Source organism: Marmota marmota, unplaced genomic scaffold (genome assembly GCF_001458135.2).
Source record: "Marmota marmota marmota unplaced genomic scaffold, marMar, whole genome shotgun sequence".
NCBI lineage: Eukaryota > Metazoa > Chordata > Mammalia > Rodentia > Sciuridae > Marmota > Marmota marmota.
This window is the reverse complement of record NW_025999968.1, coordinates 49,977,066-49,991,159: the sequence shown is the minus strand read 5'-3', so window position 1 is coordinate 49,991,159 and position 14,094 is coordinate 49,977,066. Positions and strand designations below refer to the sequence as shown.

The 14,094-nt window shown below is 38.9% G+C and overlaps 1 protein-coding gene across 1 annotated transcript; it reads left to right on the top strand.

Annotated features, from left to right (window-relative positions):
• Positions 1-356: 356 nt before the first annotated feature.
• On the top strand, positions 357-2,471 carry LOC107136241 (armadillo repeat-containing protein 1-like). Its single transcript, XM_048803554.1, is given in 2 exon segments — positions 357-1,257; positions 1,260-2,471. Coding segments are annotated over 2 exon segments (879 nt in total). The 5' UTR covers positions 357-542; the 3' UTR covers positions 1,424-2,471.
• Positions 2,472-14,094: the final 11,623 nt, after the last annotated feature.

Below are 14,094 nucleotides of genomic sequence, written 5' to 3'. Positions count from 1 at the left end.
GTTAAAATGTGAGTAAGAATTGTCTATAACACTAGTGCAACTTAATTTTTCTCTTTGTCCTTCATTTAGTCTTCCAAAATTTCCAATATTCAAGAATGGAAGCCAGACACGGTGGCACATGCCTATAATTCCAGCATTTTTAGAGGCCAAGTCTGGAGGACGGCAAGTTTGAGGACAGTCTCGGCAACTCAGCAATACCCTATCTCAAGAAAAAAAAAATCTGTTTTGGAATATAGTTGAGAGATAGAGCATTCCTGGTTTCAATTCCCAGTACCACAACAAAAGAGAGAGTGAAAGAGAATGGAAAAGTAATTTTTAAAAATAGAGTCATGGAGGGTCACTGAGGGAGAGTCTGCAGAGCCTTCCCCGCTAGCGCCTTCGCTCTTGGGCACCTGGAGTTATTCCGGTTGACTGCGATTACTGAAGCCACGGCTGCGAACCGAGGGTTTCGCTCAGCTCTGCCTGGATACCTTTACCTCATCTGTAGCTGTGATCCTGATGGTGCGGCAGGCTGTGGTTTCTTAAAGCTCTGGAGCGAATTTATGAAGATTTTATTCATGTACATGATACAGAAGATGAATTCTTCCTCCTCCACCATGAATGAAGAACCTGATGCTCTATCAGTAGTTAACCAGCTACGAGATTTGTCAGCAGATCCACTGAATAGAAGAGCCATTGTTCAAGATCAGCGATGTTTGCCTGGCCTTATTTTATTTATGGACCACCCAAACCCCTCTGTTGTCCACTCAGCTTTGCTTGCTCTTCGATACTTGGCGGAATGTCGTGCCAACAGAGAAAAGATGAAAGGGGAATTGGGTATGATGTTAAGCTTGCAAAATGTTATACAGAAGACTACAACTCCAGGAGAAACAAAGCTTCTGGCCTCTGAAATCTATGACATTCTTCAGTCCTCCAATATGGCAGAGGGTGATAGTTTTAATGAAGTGAATTCACGTCGAAGGAAAGCGCAGTTTTTTCTGGGGACTACAAACAAACGTGCCAAAACAGTGGTTTTGCACATAGATGGTCTTGATGATACGTCTCGAAGAAATCTATGTGAAGAGGCTTTGTTAAAAATTAAAGGCATTATTAGCTTCACTTTTCAAATGGCTGTTCAAAGATGTGTGGTACGAATTCGTTCAGATTTGAAAGCAGAGGCTTTGGCATCAGCAATAGCATCAACCAAGGTTATGAAAGCTCAGCAAGTTGTGAAAAGTGAAAGTGGGAAAGAGAGGCTGGTCCCATTCCAAGATACTCCTGGGAAGTAGAAGAGAACACAGAGTTGCCTGACTACTTGCCTGAGGATGAGAGTCCCACTAAAGAGCAGGACAAAGTAGTATCCCGGGTGGGCTCACACCCAGAGGGTGGAGCTAGCTGGTTGAGCACAGCTGCAAACTTTTCATCCAGATCATTTTACTGGTGACTTCAACTTCAATTTGGGGCTCAAGGACTGTGCAAACCAACAAGGGGCCAGTTTTCCATTGTTGTGGTGAACTGTCAAGTGCAATTTGCAATAAGTTATCATGAAAAGTTTTTAGATTACATGATTGTGTGTGCTGCATTTTACATTTTACTGGACATTTTACCCCACGGAGTGGTAAAAAGGACAGAGGCTACAGTTGAAATTTGTTTATGAAGGTATTTTGGTTTTGCTTTTCTTTAATTTGCCTCACTTTTTTAAAAAAAACAAAATGGGTCCACTGTTAAAACCAAACGTGTATGTATGTGCAGCTTTATATTTTATTTTACATGAAGCATGTGATTAGGAAAACTTCTTTTCTCCTCAAGCCTCAGGATCTATCAGAAGAGAAGTTTTTTCATAGCTCAAGTTGTGCATGAATTACTGAACATTTTTCTCTACTTTTCTTCATGAAAGATACATGCTTTGGTACTCTTCACTGAAAGTTGAAAATATTTTTTCTTATCCCCTTTTGTGCCTTTTTATTTTGCCAACCATGTTTTTAGAAACGATATTACTAATGACATTTTACAAATTGAAATATTTTAATTTGAATATAGTAGTTCCCTAAAAATACAATTCTACAAAAACTTTGCAATTTTATTTGTTACAATTTTAATAAAATTAACATGGAACCAGTTAAGAAGGAGACATATATAGTAGCAAAGTGCTTTTGGAACTGTTTGAATGTGACCAAATGTGGTTCTAGTTGACTAGTGTTCACTTTGGTTTATATCCGCTCTTCAGATAAATCCACCATGAGACTGCAAGAAACTGTAAATGGTCTCTCAACCTTACTTTCTGATTACACACTATCTCCTGCTAGGGGAAAAAATAATAATAGTGAAGAACTGACAAACTTGAAAAAAGAAAACAAAAATTGAATGCCTATAATGCCATAGTGCCACTTTGGTAGAGTCTTAACTTTAAAACATGAATTTCCTGGCAGAAACCTGTTTAGTAGGTATTTCTTTGTATTGCCTTTGTGAGTTTATTATGAAAATGCTGTAGTCACATTGAATGAAAAAGACCCAAATTATTGTTTATAAAAAAAATAAAGCCAGCATTGGCACTTAATCTTGTTTCTCATGTCCAGCCAGAAAAAAAACTTCAGTGAAGGTCTTAGAGCAGTTAAGGCAACTGTAATGGCATTTTTGAAGTATATTGTAAAATAATAAAAGGTAACATAATTTAAAAAAAATAGTGTCATGGGGTTTCAAAGGACAACAGTTTAAAAAGAAAAGTATAACTTTGAATGGAGAAAGTAAGATGAAACACAAAGCTTGTATCATCTGTGAGGGTCATAATATATCTCGGGAATGGGAGGAGTCTTCAGATGTAAACTAGACCAGTGTACAGCCACGTTCACACATGCACATGCACCTGTGGGGGTGTTGCTATCTCAAGAAAAGTTAAAGCACTGAATAAAATTCCATTTCTATAGGATATTTTTAAAGCCTCTTATATGAGAAAAATAGAAGGAAATGCTCCTAGCCTAATTAAGGTTGAACACTGAAGTCTAAAGGAACCAAACATTATGCATAATAAGGTACTTTAGGTGTATTTCCTGAAAGAAAGAGAAGAATATTCATTAATAGACCAACTATTCAAAGAGAGCAGAAATTATTAGAAAACAAAAAAGAGAGTATGCTTAAGGATTACAGAGAGAAAATGCTATTATATATGGATACTGTGAACATGTACCTACAAAACCAACAACCTCAACAGACCATTAAAATTAATGAGGGTTCATCATGGCAGCCCCATGTGCTGCCAACCATAGAAATCAGCAGCATTGTTCTGCACTAGCAATAACTAGTATAAAGATATCATAGTCTTCACATTACTCTACAAATCTAATAGCAACCCAATCAAAATTATAGTGGGATTTCTTTGAAGAACTGGATCAACCTACTACAATGTCTATGTAGAAGAATAAAAAACCACATATAGCTAAGACAGACTTCAAAAGGAGGAGGAAAGAAGAAACCTAATACACCTGACACAGACGTACTTCAGAACCACAGTAAGAAAAATCAGGATGGTATTGATATAAAAAAAAGACAAATTGCACAAAAGGGTAGAATAGCACTCAGATGCACAGATATGGGAAGTTAATATATGGATAAAGGGCAGATTGCTCAATACTCAATATGGTCATAAGTATTCTTACCACAAAAATGATAACTTTGTGAGGCAATGCATATGTTGATTATCTAGATTTAGCCATTCCACATTTGTTATGGTCTGAATGTAGTTTGCTTTTGTCAAAACTCATGTTGAAGCTTGGTCTCAAGAGAGGGGATTAGTTACAACAAGAGGGTATTGTTAAATGCCATTTGTTTCATGTCTCATACACATGCTCTGTCTTTGCACATATCCACTTGCCTTCTGCTTTCCACCATGAACCAATACTGCATGAGGCTCTACCCAGAAGCCAAGCATATGTTGGAGCTTCCAGAACCATAATTTAAATAGACCTCTTTATAAATTATCTAGCCTCTGATATTTCGTTACAGCAACAGAAAACCAGAGTAAGATAACTACATATAATTATTTCAAAACATTAATTTGTACACAATAAATACATGTAATTTTATCTGTCAATTAAAAATTGAAAACAAAACCCACAGATGATGCTGTAAATAGATGATGCTGTAAAAAATGATTCATTGTATGAAGAAAATGAAAGTGAATCCCTATCCAATACTTCAAGGGTGATTGGTTAAAAGGTCAGATATAGGGGCAGGAAGGACTTCTTAATAATCATTGAAAAAGAATATAAATAGACATATTCAATTTCAGCAATATTATTCAAATCAAAGAAAGGATAAGAAAAACCATTTTAATAGAAAAGCTGGGAATGGTGGTACATGCCTGTCATCCTAGCTAAGTACTTGGGAGAGTAAGTCAGGAGGATCACAAGTTCAAGGCTGGGCTCAGCAACTTAGTGAAATTTTGTTTCAAATAAAACATAAAGAAGTCTGGAGATGGTGCTCATTTGTAGAGCATCCCTAGGTTCAATACTTAGTTTCATATACATGCACACATACAAAAAAAAATTTTTTTGAGAAAAAAAAAGTGAATAAGAAATTTATAGAAGTGAAAACCCAAAGGCTACCAGGGATATAAAGAGATTTTCAAAATCAATAGACATTGAAAAATGTAAATTAAAACAATGTTATATTTCTTTATACATATTAGTCTTTCAAAAAAAATAAAGCTGAAACACATATTATTGACAGAGATGTGGTAAGAGAAGACTGATGGTTCTGGTCCAGGGTGAAAATCTAACACTATTGCTCAAAATGAGTCTGTGCCAGTCTGTGACTAAGAAAATCTATGTCTGCGTTTGCAAACTAAAGACATCATTGTTTGTCAACCACTGTTGTTGGTGGAGGCAAGTAAAGGCAGCTTAGCTGTCAGTCCCTAAGGCAGGACCTACTTGTGGAAGAAACTGCTAGTTTACCTGCAAATGCCATGATTTTATTCTCTTTTATTGCTGAGTAATATTCCATTGTGTAGATATGCCACATTTTTTTATCCATTCATCTATTGAAGGGCATCTAGGTTGGTTCCATGGTTTAGCTATTGTGAATTGTGCTACTATAAACATTGTTATGGCTGTGTCCCTGTAGTATGCTGTTTTTAAGTCCTTTGGGTATAGACTGAGGAGAGGGATAGCTGGGTCAAATGGTGGTTCCATTCCCAATTTTACAAGGAATCTCCATACTGCTTTCCATATTGGCTGCACCAGTTTGCAGTCCCACCAGCAATGTATGAGTGTGCCTTTTTCCCCACATCCTCACCAACACTTATTGTTGTAAATGCTGAATGTTTTCTGTGATATAAGGAGGCTGATTCATAGTGGAGGACAGGGAGCATAGGAGGAATAGAGGAACTCTAGATAGGGCAGAGAGGTGGGAGGGGAAAGAGAGGGGGCAGGGGGTTATCAAGGATGGTGGAATGTGATGGACATCATTATCCAAAGTACATGTATGAAGACACGAATTGGTGTCAACATACTTTATATACAACCAGAGATATGAAAAATTATGCTCTATATGTGTAATAAGAAGTGGAATGCACTCTGCTGTCATTTATTTTTTTAAAAAAATCAACTCATTTTTTTTAAAAGAGAAAAAGAAACTGCTAGCTTATCATCAAGCTGTCTTCCTTTCCTCCAGGCTATATAAAGAGGACATTTCTCAACATTCCTTTGAGGTTAGGTATAAATCCATGGCTGAATTCAAGAAAAAGGAATGCTTGGCTGTAATAGAGGAGACGGTTCACAGGATTGGTGGTAAAATCTTCTCTGGTGCAAACCTCCCTGTTTCTTCCCTCTGCCAGCTGTCTTAAAGAGAGATAATGCTAGAGCAGGCTTGGATTCCATATGTTGAAGACTGTGGAGCCACGAGATGGAAGGATCCCGGGTCTCTGAATCACCACTTGGAAGAGGATTACTTGACTGAACTATGGATTTAGTTTCAACTTAATTAAACCATCTGATGTTTTACTAACACCTGAAATATGAGATTGCAATTTCAATCTGCTAATTACATGTGTAGTGTTATTTCAACTAATATAATAGGTAAAATGCAGTAGATACACCATGGAGTATTATGAAGCAATTAAAAGTAATGAATTAAATATATGCAGTCATGCACCATATCATATTTTAGTCAATGACAGACTGCATATACAAAGGTGGTCCCATAATATCATATCACCTAGTGATGCTGTAGCTGTTTCAGTTTCTGTAAGGACATTTCATGTTTGCATAGATATGAAATGTCCCAGTGATGCATTTTTCAGAATATATCTCCACTGTCAAGTAATACATGACTATATATGGCAACATGAATGGGTCTTAAATAACTAGTGCTTAGTGAGAAAAAAATGCTATTTGTGTTAGTTTATTTATATTACCTGGTTCTCTCATTTCCCTTTCATGTTGCTTAGAATTTAAATGAGAAACTTGGATTTTGACCTCTTGGACTTTGAGGCTAGAAATGCAGGACAGGAGCTGATAGACAGCAGGCACGTCCTAATGGTGAGCTCTTAATGACATTATGGTGTCATTGGGCCTCATTTGAACTTCTTTTATATGAAAGAAAAATAAACTATAAACTACCTTGTTTTTCAAATTACTTGGACAGAAACAATTTACAATTTTCAGGAAGACACACGATAAAAGATTATGCAATAAACATATGATAATGTTGACTTGCAGAAGGAGAAAGAAGAGGAGAAGGAGAGTCAGTATGGAATAAAAAGGCATTAATAAATATGTGACTGACTGGAGGAGTAAATCTATGAATCTAGAGAATAGCATATATAGACCTCTAGTATAGTATGACATGAGACAGGACTATGATCGATTGTGTGCCCAACTCCTAAAACAATGAAAGAGACTAAAGCAAAACATGATCATCATTAAAAACAACCATCCTGCTTCCTCACTTTGATTCTCCACCTCTTATTCAAATGTATCCTTTGAAATCAGAATTTGGTACATTTACTATTGCCCTACAATTGGTCCTTCTCACACACTGCTCAGTCCCATAGGTCAACCTACAGAATTTTGTAAAAGTCCCTACAGGAAGACCACTCAGGACTCAAGGGGAAGTAAGAATCAAAACGTGGATGGGAGATCTCTGCTGCTGCCTGCACGAAGTCCCTTGAAATGTGTTACAAAGGAAATTCCAAGGAGCCCCAGTTGCACCTTGAAATAAGTTGAAGTACCCAAGCTGCTGAAAGGAAGATGGCAATTCTTTGCCAAGGAGCCTAAGCCCCTTTGTCTTGTGAAAGCAGATTGGTGTCAGGAGCAGCACTGAGTTGATCCAGGCTGTTGTGCTAACTGATCCTGCACACCATACTGTAGAAGAAAACAAACCAAATCCTAGAGGCACAAGCACATACACACGTATACACACCTAGTCTCAAGCAGCATCAAATTACCTGAAAGTGCTCAATTATGGAGAATTACCACCCCCTTTAAAGCAGCAATCATTGCCATTATGTATCATCGGGCTTAAATCAGTTCCCTGGGAGATGTCGTGATTAAGCGGATTTCCCAATTAAACCTGTCCCAGTTGAGTGGAGCATGCCATTCTGATTAGATTCCTAATTTATGTGGGAGGCTTTGTATTTTTTAGAAAAGGAAAAGAGAAGTGGAGGAGAATTGTCTGCTCATGAAGTCTCATTGTGCATTTATCCCTCCAACAGCAAGCCCTTCCCCATCCCGACAGAGGCCCTTCCTACCCAAGGTAGTTCTAAACCTCTAACATAAAATATGAATTGTTCCTTATGGAGACAAAACTGCTCTCCAAGAACTATCAAACACACCTGTCATCCCCTTGAGGGACAATACCTTTGATGGGTCAGCAGCAGAGAGAGAAACATAAACAGAAAGAGTGGCTGTGGTGACCAGAATGGGACACACAGAGTCTTTTGAGAAATATTTGCAATATATTTTGTAACAAAATGAAATGAATAAATAAACAAATGAATGAATGAGTAAGATCTCATGCCTGACCATCAGGCAAGGACAACTATGAAAATGTATTGCTAATTATACTCGCTGACATCACAGAACCACAAAATAGGGGGAATATGGACTCAAAGCAGCACTGAAAACTTGAAATATGAGAAGATATTTGACTTCAACGTTCACCACTTCAACAGTGTCAGATGCAATTACAAACTTCTTGAAGGCTCCCTCAGTACAGTGTGGTGCTGAATTTTCTGGGAAGGTTTCAATTTGATCCTCTGAGAGGACAGTGAGTTGTATAAATTTGAAAGCATCACCTAATCTCTTCAAGTCTCACTTCCCTCACCTGCCAAGTGGATTACTGGCCTTGCATCAGTACTCGGGAAGATGATTGGACCAAATAATTTCAGAGTCTAAAGCCTAACTTCACAACCTGTAGAAAGAAGCCAACCATGGAGGAAAGGACACTGTTTGGAAGTGAAATTCTTCCTCTCACATTTACTAACTATGGGCCCTGAACAAGTCTCTTGAACTCTGAGGTTCAGTTCTCTCATCTGCAATCCAGCTCCTACATCTCGGTTGGCCATGTGAAGAAACACATCAAAAGTGGCCATTTCAAAGGCTCCCAAAGGCAGCTCGTTCATCTATGAGAGGAGAATAATTGCCATGAGCCCAAAGAGTTGTGCGAGGATTTAGTTCACTAATGTAAACATAACCTTGTTTTGATTTGTACTAAATTCAATACAGCAGAAACAGTAGCTAACTCTATTCTTTCTTGCTCCTAAATGGAAAAGTGCTATCAGCCACCTATTTCTGCTCCATGATGATAACATAGGCAGGTCCCTGAGTGGTCAGGGTGATTTCTGGGTATTAGAACAACACATGTCTATACCCAGTTCAGCCTAAGCACCACTCCTCTCTCACCCAAGTTACTTGTTCCCTTCCCCCTGCTCAGGCTTCACATTCTGCAAAGCACTTTCCAGGGACACAGCTTTTCTCTCCTGTTCTTTCCCTGTTCACCATGCTGCTCCTGGAGGCTGAATAGGATGCAGAAGGGAGAGGCAGGCAGAACACAGCTAAGGGGATAAAGGTCTTTTTTGACAGGAGCTGGGCTGTTCTCATCAGGTGAAATGTCCACTTGCAAGCAGATGTCAAACATTAACAATTTTCCTATTTTTTTTCCAAGTGCTGGGAATCAAACCCAGAGTCCCTTGCACATTAGGCAAGCACTCTACTACTGAGCTACATTCAGAACCCAAAGTCTGACTTTTCCAGCAAGAAATTTTCATGCACTCTTCAAAGCTCCCTCTACAGGAAGCTCCTGTACTCTTCCATACCCTGATTTGGAACTCTGCTAAAGAGGATGGCTTCAGGCTCTGTTCCAATTTACATTCAAGTAATTGTATATATTTCTGGTATGAAACAAGATGCTTTGAAAGTTGCAATACATTGTTGGCTAAACTCACCATTTTGTACAAGAGATCTCTGAGCTTATTCCTCTTACCTAATTAACTTTGTAGCCTTTGACTAGCTGTCTAGTTAGTACCTTGGAGCAGACCCACAGGTGTCTGTAGATCAGAGCATGAGGAGTGGTGCGGGCATTGTAGAGTGAGACAAACTTCACCTTCACTTCCAGATATCTATAAATGCTCTCTTTTTTAGTCAGGGTCATCAGGAAACAAAGTTTGAAGCCCAAAGCCTAGGTGCTACAGTGGTATCCAGTCTCAGAGAATGGGAGTAAGAAGAGGGGGGCAAAAGGAATGCCAGGGTGACGAGGTGCTGGCCAAAGGCCACAAAGTTAGCTAAGTAAGAGGAATAAGCTCAGAGATCTCTTGTACAAAATGGTGAGTGTTGCCAACAACAATGTACAAAGTACAAGTATGTGAGGCAATTCATGTGTTAGTGAGCTCAATCAAGCCATCATACAATGTACACAAAATCAAAGCATCTTGTTCCACACCAGAAATATATGCAATTTTTATTTGTCAACTTAAAAAATAGAAATGTCAATAGGAGTTGTGTGACTGAGCTGGCTGTCACTAAGTGTAACAGTGCTGGCTGCAAACTTTGCTGCAATTGTACCTGGGAAGACAAAAATTGCATTTGTCTCTCAGGACTGTCCTTGGTTATGGTCAAGAAAGGAATAATTTATCCAATGACCCCTTGATGGCCAAAAGTCTCCTTCTAGGACAGTAACTCCCCTACACTTCCAATTTGAAAATAGTGAGCACCAAGCAGGGGGTGTAGGAAAAAAAATCTTCGATCTGAAGTTGTCTTAGTTTGATTTTTTTTCATCAGGATTAAAAAAAAAAAAGTTTTACTCTCAAATTCATGAGTCGCAAATTTAGAGTCTTATATATCCTCTAAATTATTATTGAAAATCAAACTTCAAACATCTCCATTTGTGACTCATTTGTCTTTATCCTCATCATACATAATTAAATACACTCACCTCCTCCTAAGATCTCTAAGGAAATCTCAGGAGTCTCACCTGTGATGGCATCAGGTTCTATCAAGGTCCAGGATCCCATTATCCTAGTCAAGTCCAGCTGCAGGTGAGTTACCTCAAGTCTCTATCCTCAGGATCAGCACACTGAATGCTTTTTTCCCACTGTGAACATCTGGGAACTTCAGAGACAATTCTTAACTTCCTCACCCCATGTTAAATAGCAGTGATGCTGCCTGCCTGGGATGCCAACAGGCACATTCAAATAGGGAAAGTGGGATGTACTCAGTGGACACTGCCCTACAGCAATTCTGACATTAGGCTGGGGACCCATCGCCAATTCTTAGCCAGAATTTGGTCTTCTTGCCCTGGAATGATCCTCTGCCCACTTTTACTCTTACTCCTTCGGGCTGCATCATCTTTCCTTCCCCAAAAGAAATTTTTGACATTTCCAATTGAGAAACTTCAAGGGGCAATTTGGAAGTGCCAAGTCCTCTTTATATATTCTACTGTTTCTGTCCCCTTTGGTTTAATGTTAAACATCTCTTTTAAAATCCTATGGATTTCCAGTGATCTTCCTACCATTCGTTTCATTAGATAAAACCAACACACATCTCTCGAGACTTGCCCTTCCATTTTGAGTTTCCAGAGACCCTATTGTGAGACAATGCCATTAAGATTCCTTGAAGCCCTGTTTTTAGATAAGGGAAGATCTAATAAGCACAGTCTTAAGATCTTTAGGAGCCTTTTGTCAACCTGAAAGATTCTCTGATACACTATCTTAGAAGAAATTAAAAGTCCCATCCTGAAAATAATCTTTGTTCTGTGATTGTGTCTTAATTTTAGAATCCTTAGCCACTTGGTGAGTTTGATTTTCAAATCTGAAAATCCTGGCCCTTTTATTTGTCTTCCAAATTTTGCTGAAATTTTAACATCTCCACTTATAAATCATTCCTTTTTAGCATCATCATACTCAGTCAAAAGGAACAAGTTGGCACTTTCAATATCCCACCTGGAAACCCACTTAGTCAAATCCATCGGTTCATTGAATGCATTAGGAAAATGAATTTATAAACTTCCCACCACTATATAGTAGGTATCTCCTTTCTTCCAGTTTCCAACAACATTTTTCTCAATGTGTTTTAAGCCATCACCAAAAGTTTCTTCTAGTTTCACCACACTTCTGCTCAGAATCTCTTCATGGATGTGGTTACAGCATTCCATTCCTGGCTTTAAAACCTTTTCTGACTATCCCTTGTCAAGTTACAAATTAGGCCAAAACATCTTCAAAAATAATAACAATCATTTACTTCTTCAAGTGGAGATTGAATGGGCTCAGTGGGGCAGCTCTCTTTCTCAGAATTCCTCATGTGGTTGAAATCAGACAGTGGCAGAGGTTGGGGTCATCTGGGGGGCTTCTTCCTAGTATGTCTGGATTAGTACTGGGGAGATCAGACAGCAGGGGGTCAGAGGAACTGGAGATCATCTCACACTCTCTCCAGTTCTGAGGTTCAATGATCAGAAGTTCTCGAAGTTCTCACAGAACTGAGCAAAGCTGTTATACTCACGGGAATGGCATATGACAGCAACAGGATACAGATTTTAATCAGCAATGGAGAAAGGTGTATAGCAAAGAGGCCAGGATGCAACAACCATAGTCTTCCAGTTGTTCTCCCCCAATGGAGTCACACAGCATTTAATTCTTCCAGCAACAACATTTGGCAATATGCACAAAGTATTGCCAATGAGGGAACCTCACCCAAACTTTGATGTCTGGTGGTTTTACTGGCTGACCAGTAAAACCTTATGGCTGGCCACCCTTGTGTCTGAGATTAGTTCTCCAGGCCCTCCAGAGATCACACTGATACCACAGCCCAAGGACAGCTATCATAATTCATGTTATTAGCATTAGCTAAATGGCATGGCCCACGGCTTTAGGTAAATCAAAGACGTACTCAATGAGAGGTTTCAAGGGCTTCGAGGTTGCTTACCAGGAGCTAAACAAAATCCAAGTTTTTCTTTTGCATGAACAAAATTTTAACAGCCTAGACCCAATGTCTAGCACAATGCTTCTGCACATAGTCTAAGAATAGCCAGACTTCAAATATGGTGGCCAAAGACTCCCTGAGCTCTGCAGCCTTATGGAATTATCTACCCAAGGCTTGGAAGTCACACAGCTTAACTAGGTTTCCTTCTATCCATTCAGCCAGTCACAAAGGTTACTCCTGCTCTGGGGGTTGGGACATAAATTCCATCCTATAATGGAATGAATATCAAAGCAATTATAGGTAGATTTTAAAACCATCACAGATGGTGACTAACATTCAGCCACCGAGTCACAGGGAAAGTTCTTCCTGTCTTTCCTGACTACTGATAAGAACTTCATGCTTTTTACCTCAGCCTAAGGAGAAAGCACTTTTAAGTCAAGATAAATAAACAGGAAGAATTCTTCTTTCAAGGCAAATATGCAAAGTCTAGGCTCAAGCACAAAAACTCCTCTTGGCCTGAGGAGAAGCTTTATTTGAGTGACAGCACTGCTGCCTGATGGGGTTCTGGCAACCTGTAGGCCCCAGCGCACCCCAAGAGGGCCCTTTCTCCAGATTTGCCCAAAGGTACAGCTGTCCTTAACAACAACTATCTAGACTTCCTTTTCTCCTTTTTCCTGTTTTTTCTCCTACTTCAAACTCTGTGTACAGAACTTTGTATAAACATATTTCTTAAATCTTCCCAAAGAAACAATATCTATGTATCAAACCTAATAGATGTCTTTGCAAAAAAAAAAAAAAAAAAAGTTCTATTTCTTCGTGAATTAAAGGGGACAGACAACTTGAGACCTTTACTTCACAGCCTGTGAACTTAGTGAGTGACCTTGTTATTTCCCCCATGAAGAATTTTGATTTTTAATGTATTCTACCCAAGATTTTACATTTAACTTACCACCATAATTTCAGGCTCTTAGAAATTGGCTTTTTTTTTTTCATAATGACCTAAACCTTTCAAAAGAGGGGAGGATTCTTGGCCTCAGAGAGAGCACTTAATTATCAATCCAGTGTGCCTCTTGCATGGCTCCAGTGTGGGTTCCAACATCCCTCCCTAAAGAATTTCTGCAGGAGGTCGGTGATTCAAAGAATAAAATCCCCACTGTTCAGAGAAATGTCCTACTAGGTCACATCCATCTCTTGACAAGAGAGCAGTAGCACAACTGTGCCAAGGAAGAAATAGTCTATGGAAATGTTTATTCAACACACAAAGCCAGAGAGCAGGGAAGAGGACTCCTAATGAACCATTAGGAACCCCTTGCAAATGACTCTTTTGCAAGACATTTCTAAATGCAGCCACCTAACAAAGAGAGGCAGAGAAATCCTGGCCTGAAATCCTACTGCAAAACAGATAATCATCTTGGAAAGGCCATTAGCAATTCTCAGGACTTAGAAACTCATAGATTGTCTCATCACGTGCCTGGGGATCTTGGTCAAACTTTTGTTACAAAGTGAACATGTGCAGAGCATGTAAAGGAAGACTGGAGAGCCAAGGGAGTTGTTAGTATTGGGTTATTTTTCTAGACTTCCAAAGAAACTAGCCTTATTTGTAGGACTCCGAACACTATAGATGGTTAAAACACAAAATGATATTGAAGTTTAATTTAAATTTTACCCTCCTGGCTATTTGTGTTTGTATTTCACTTTGCTTGAACAA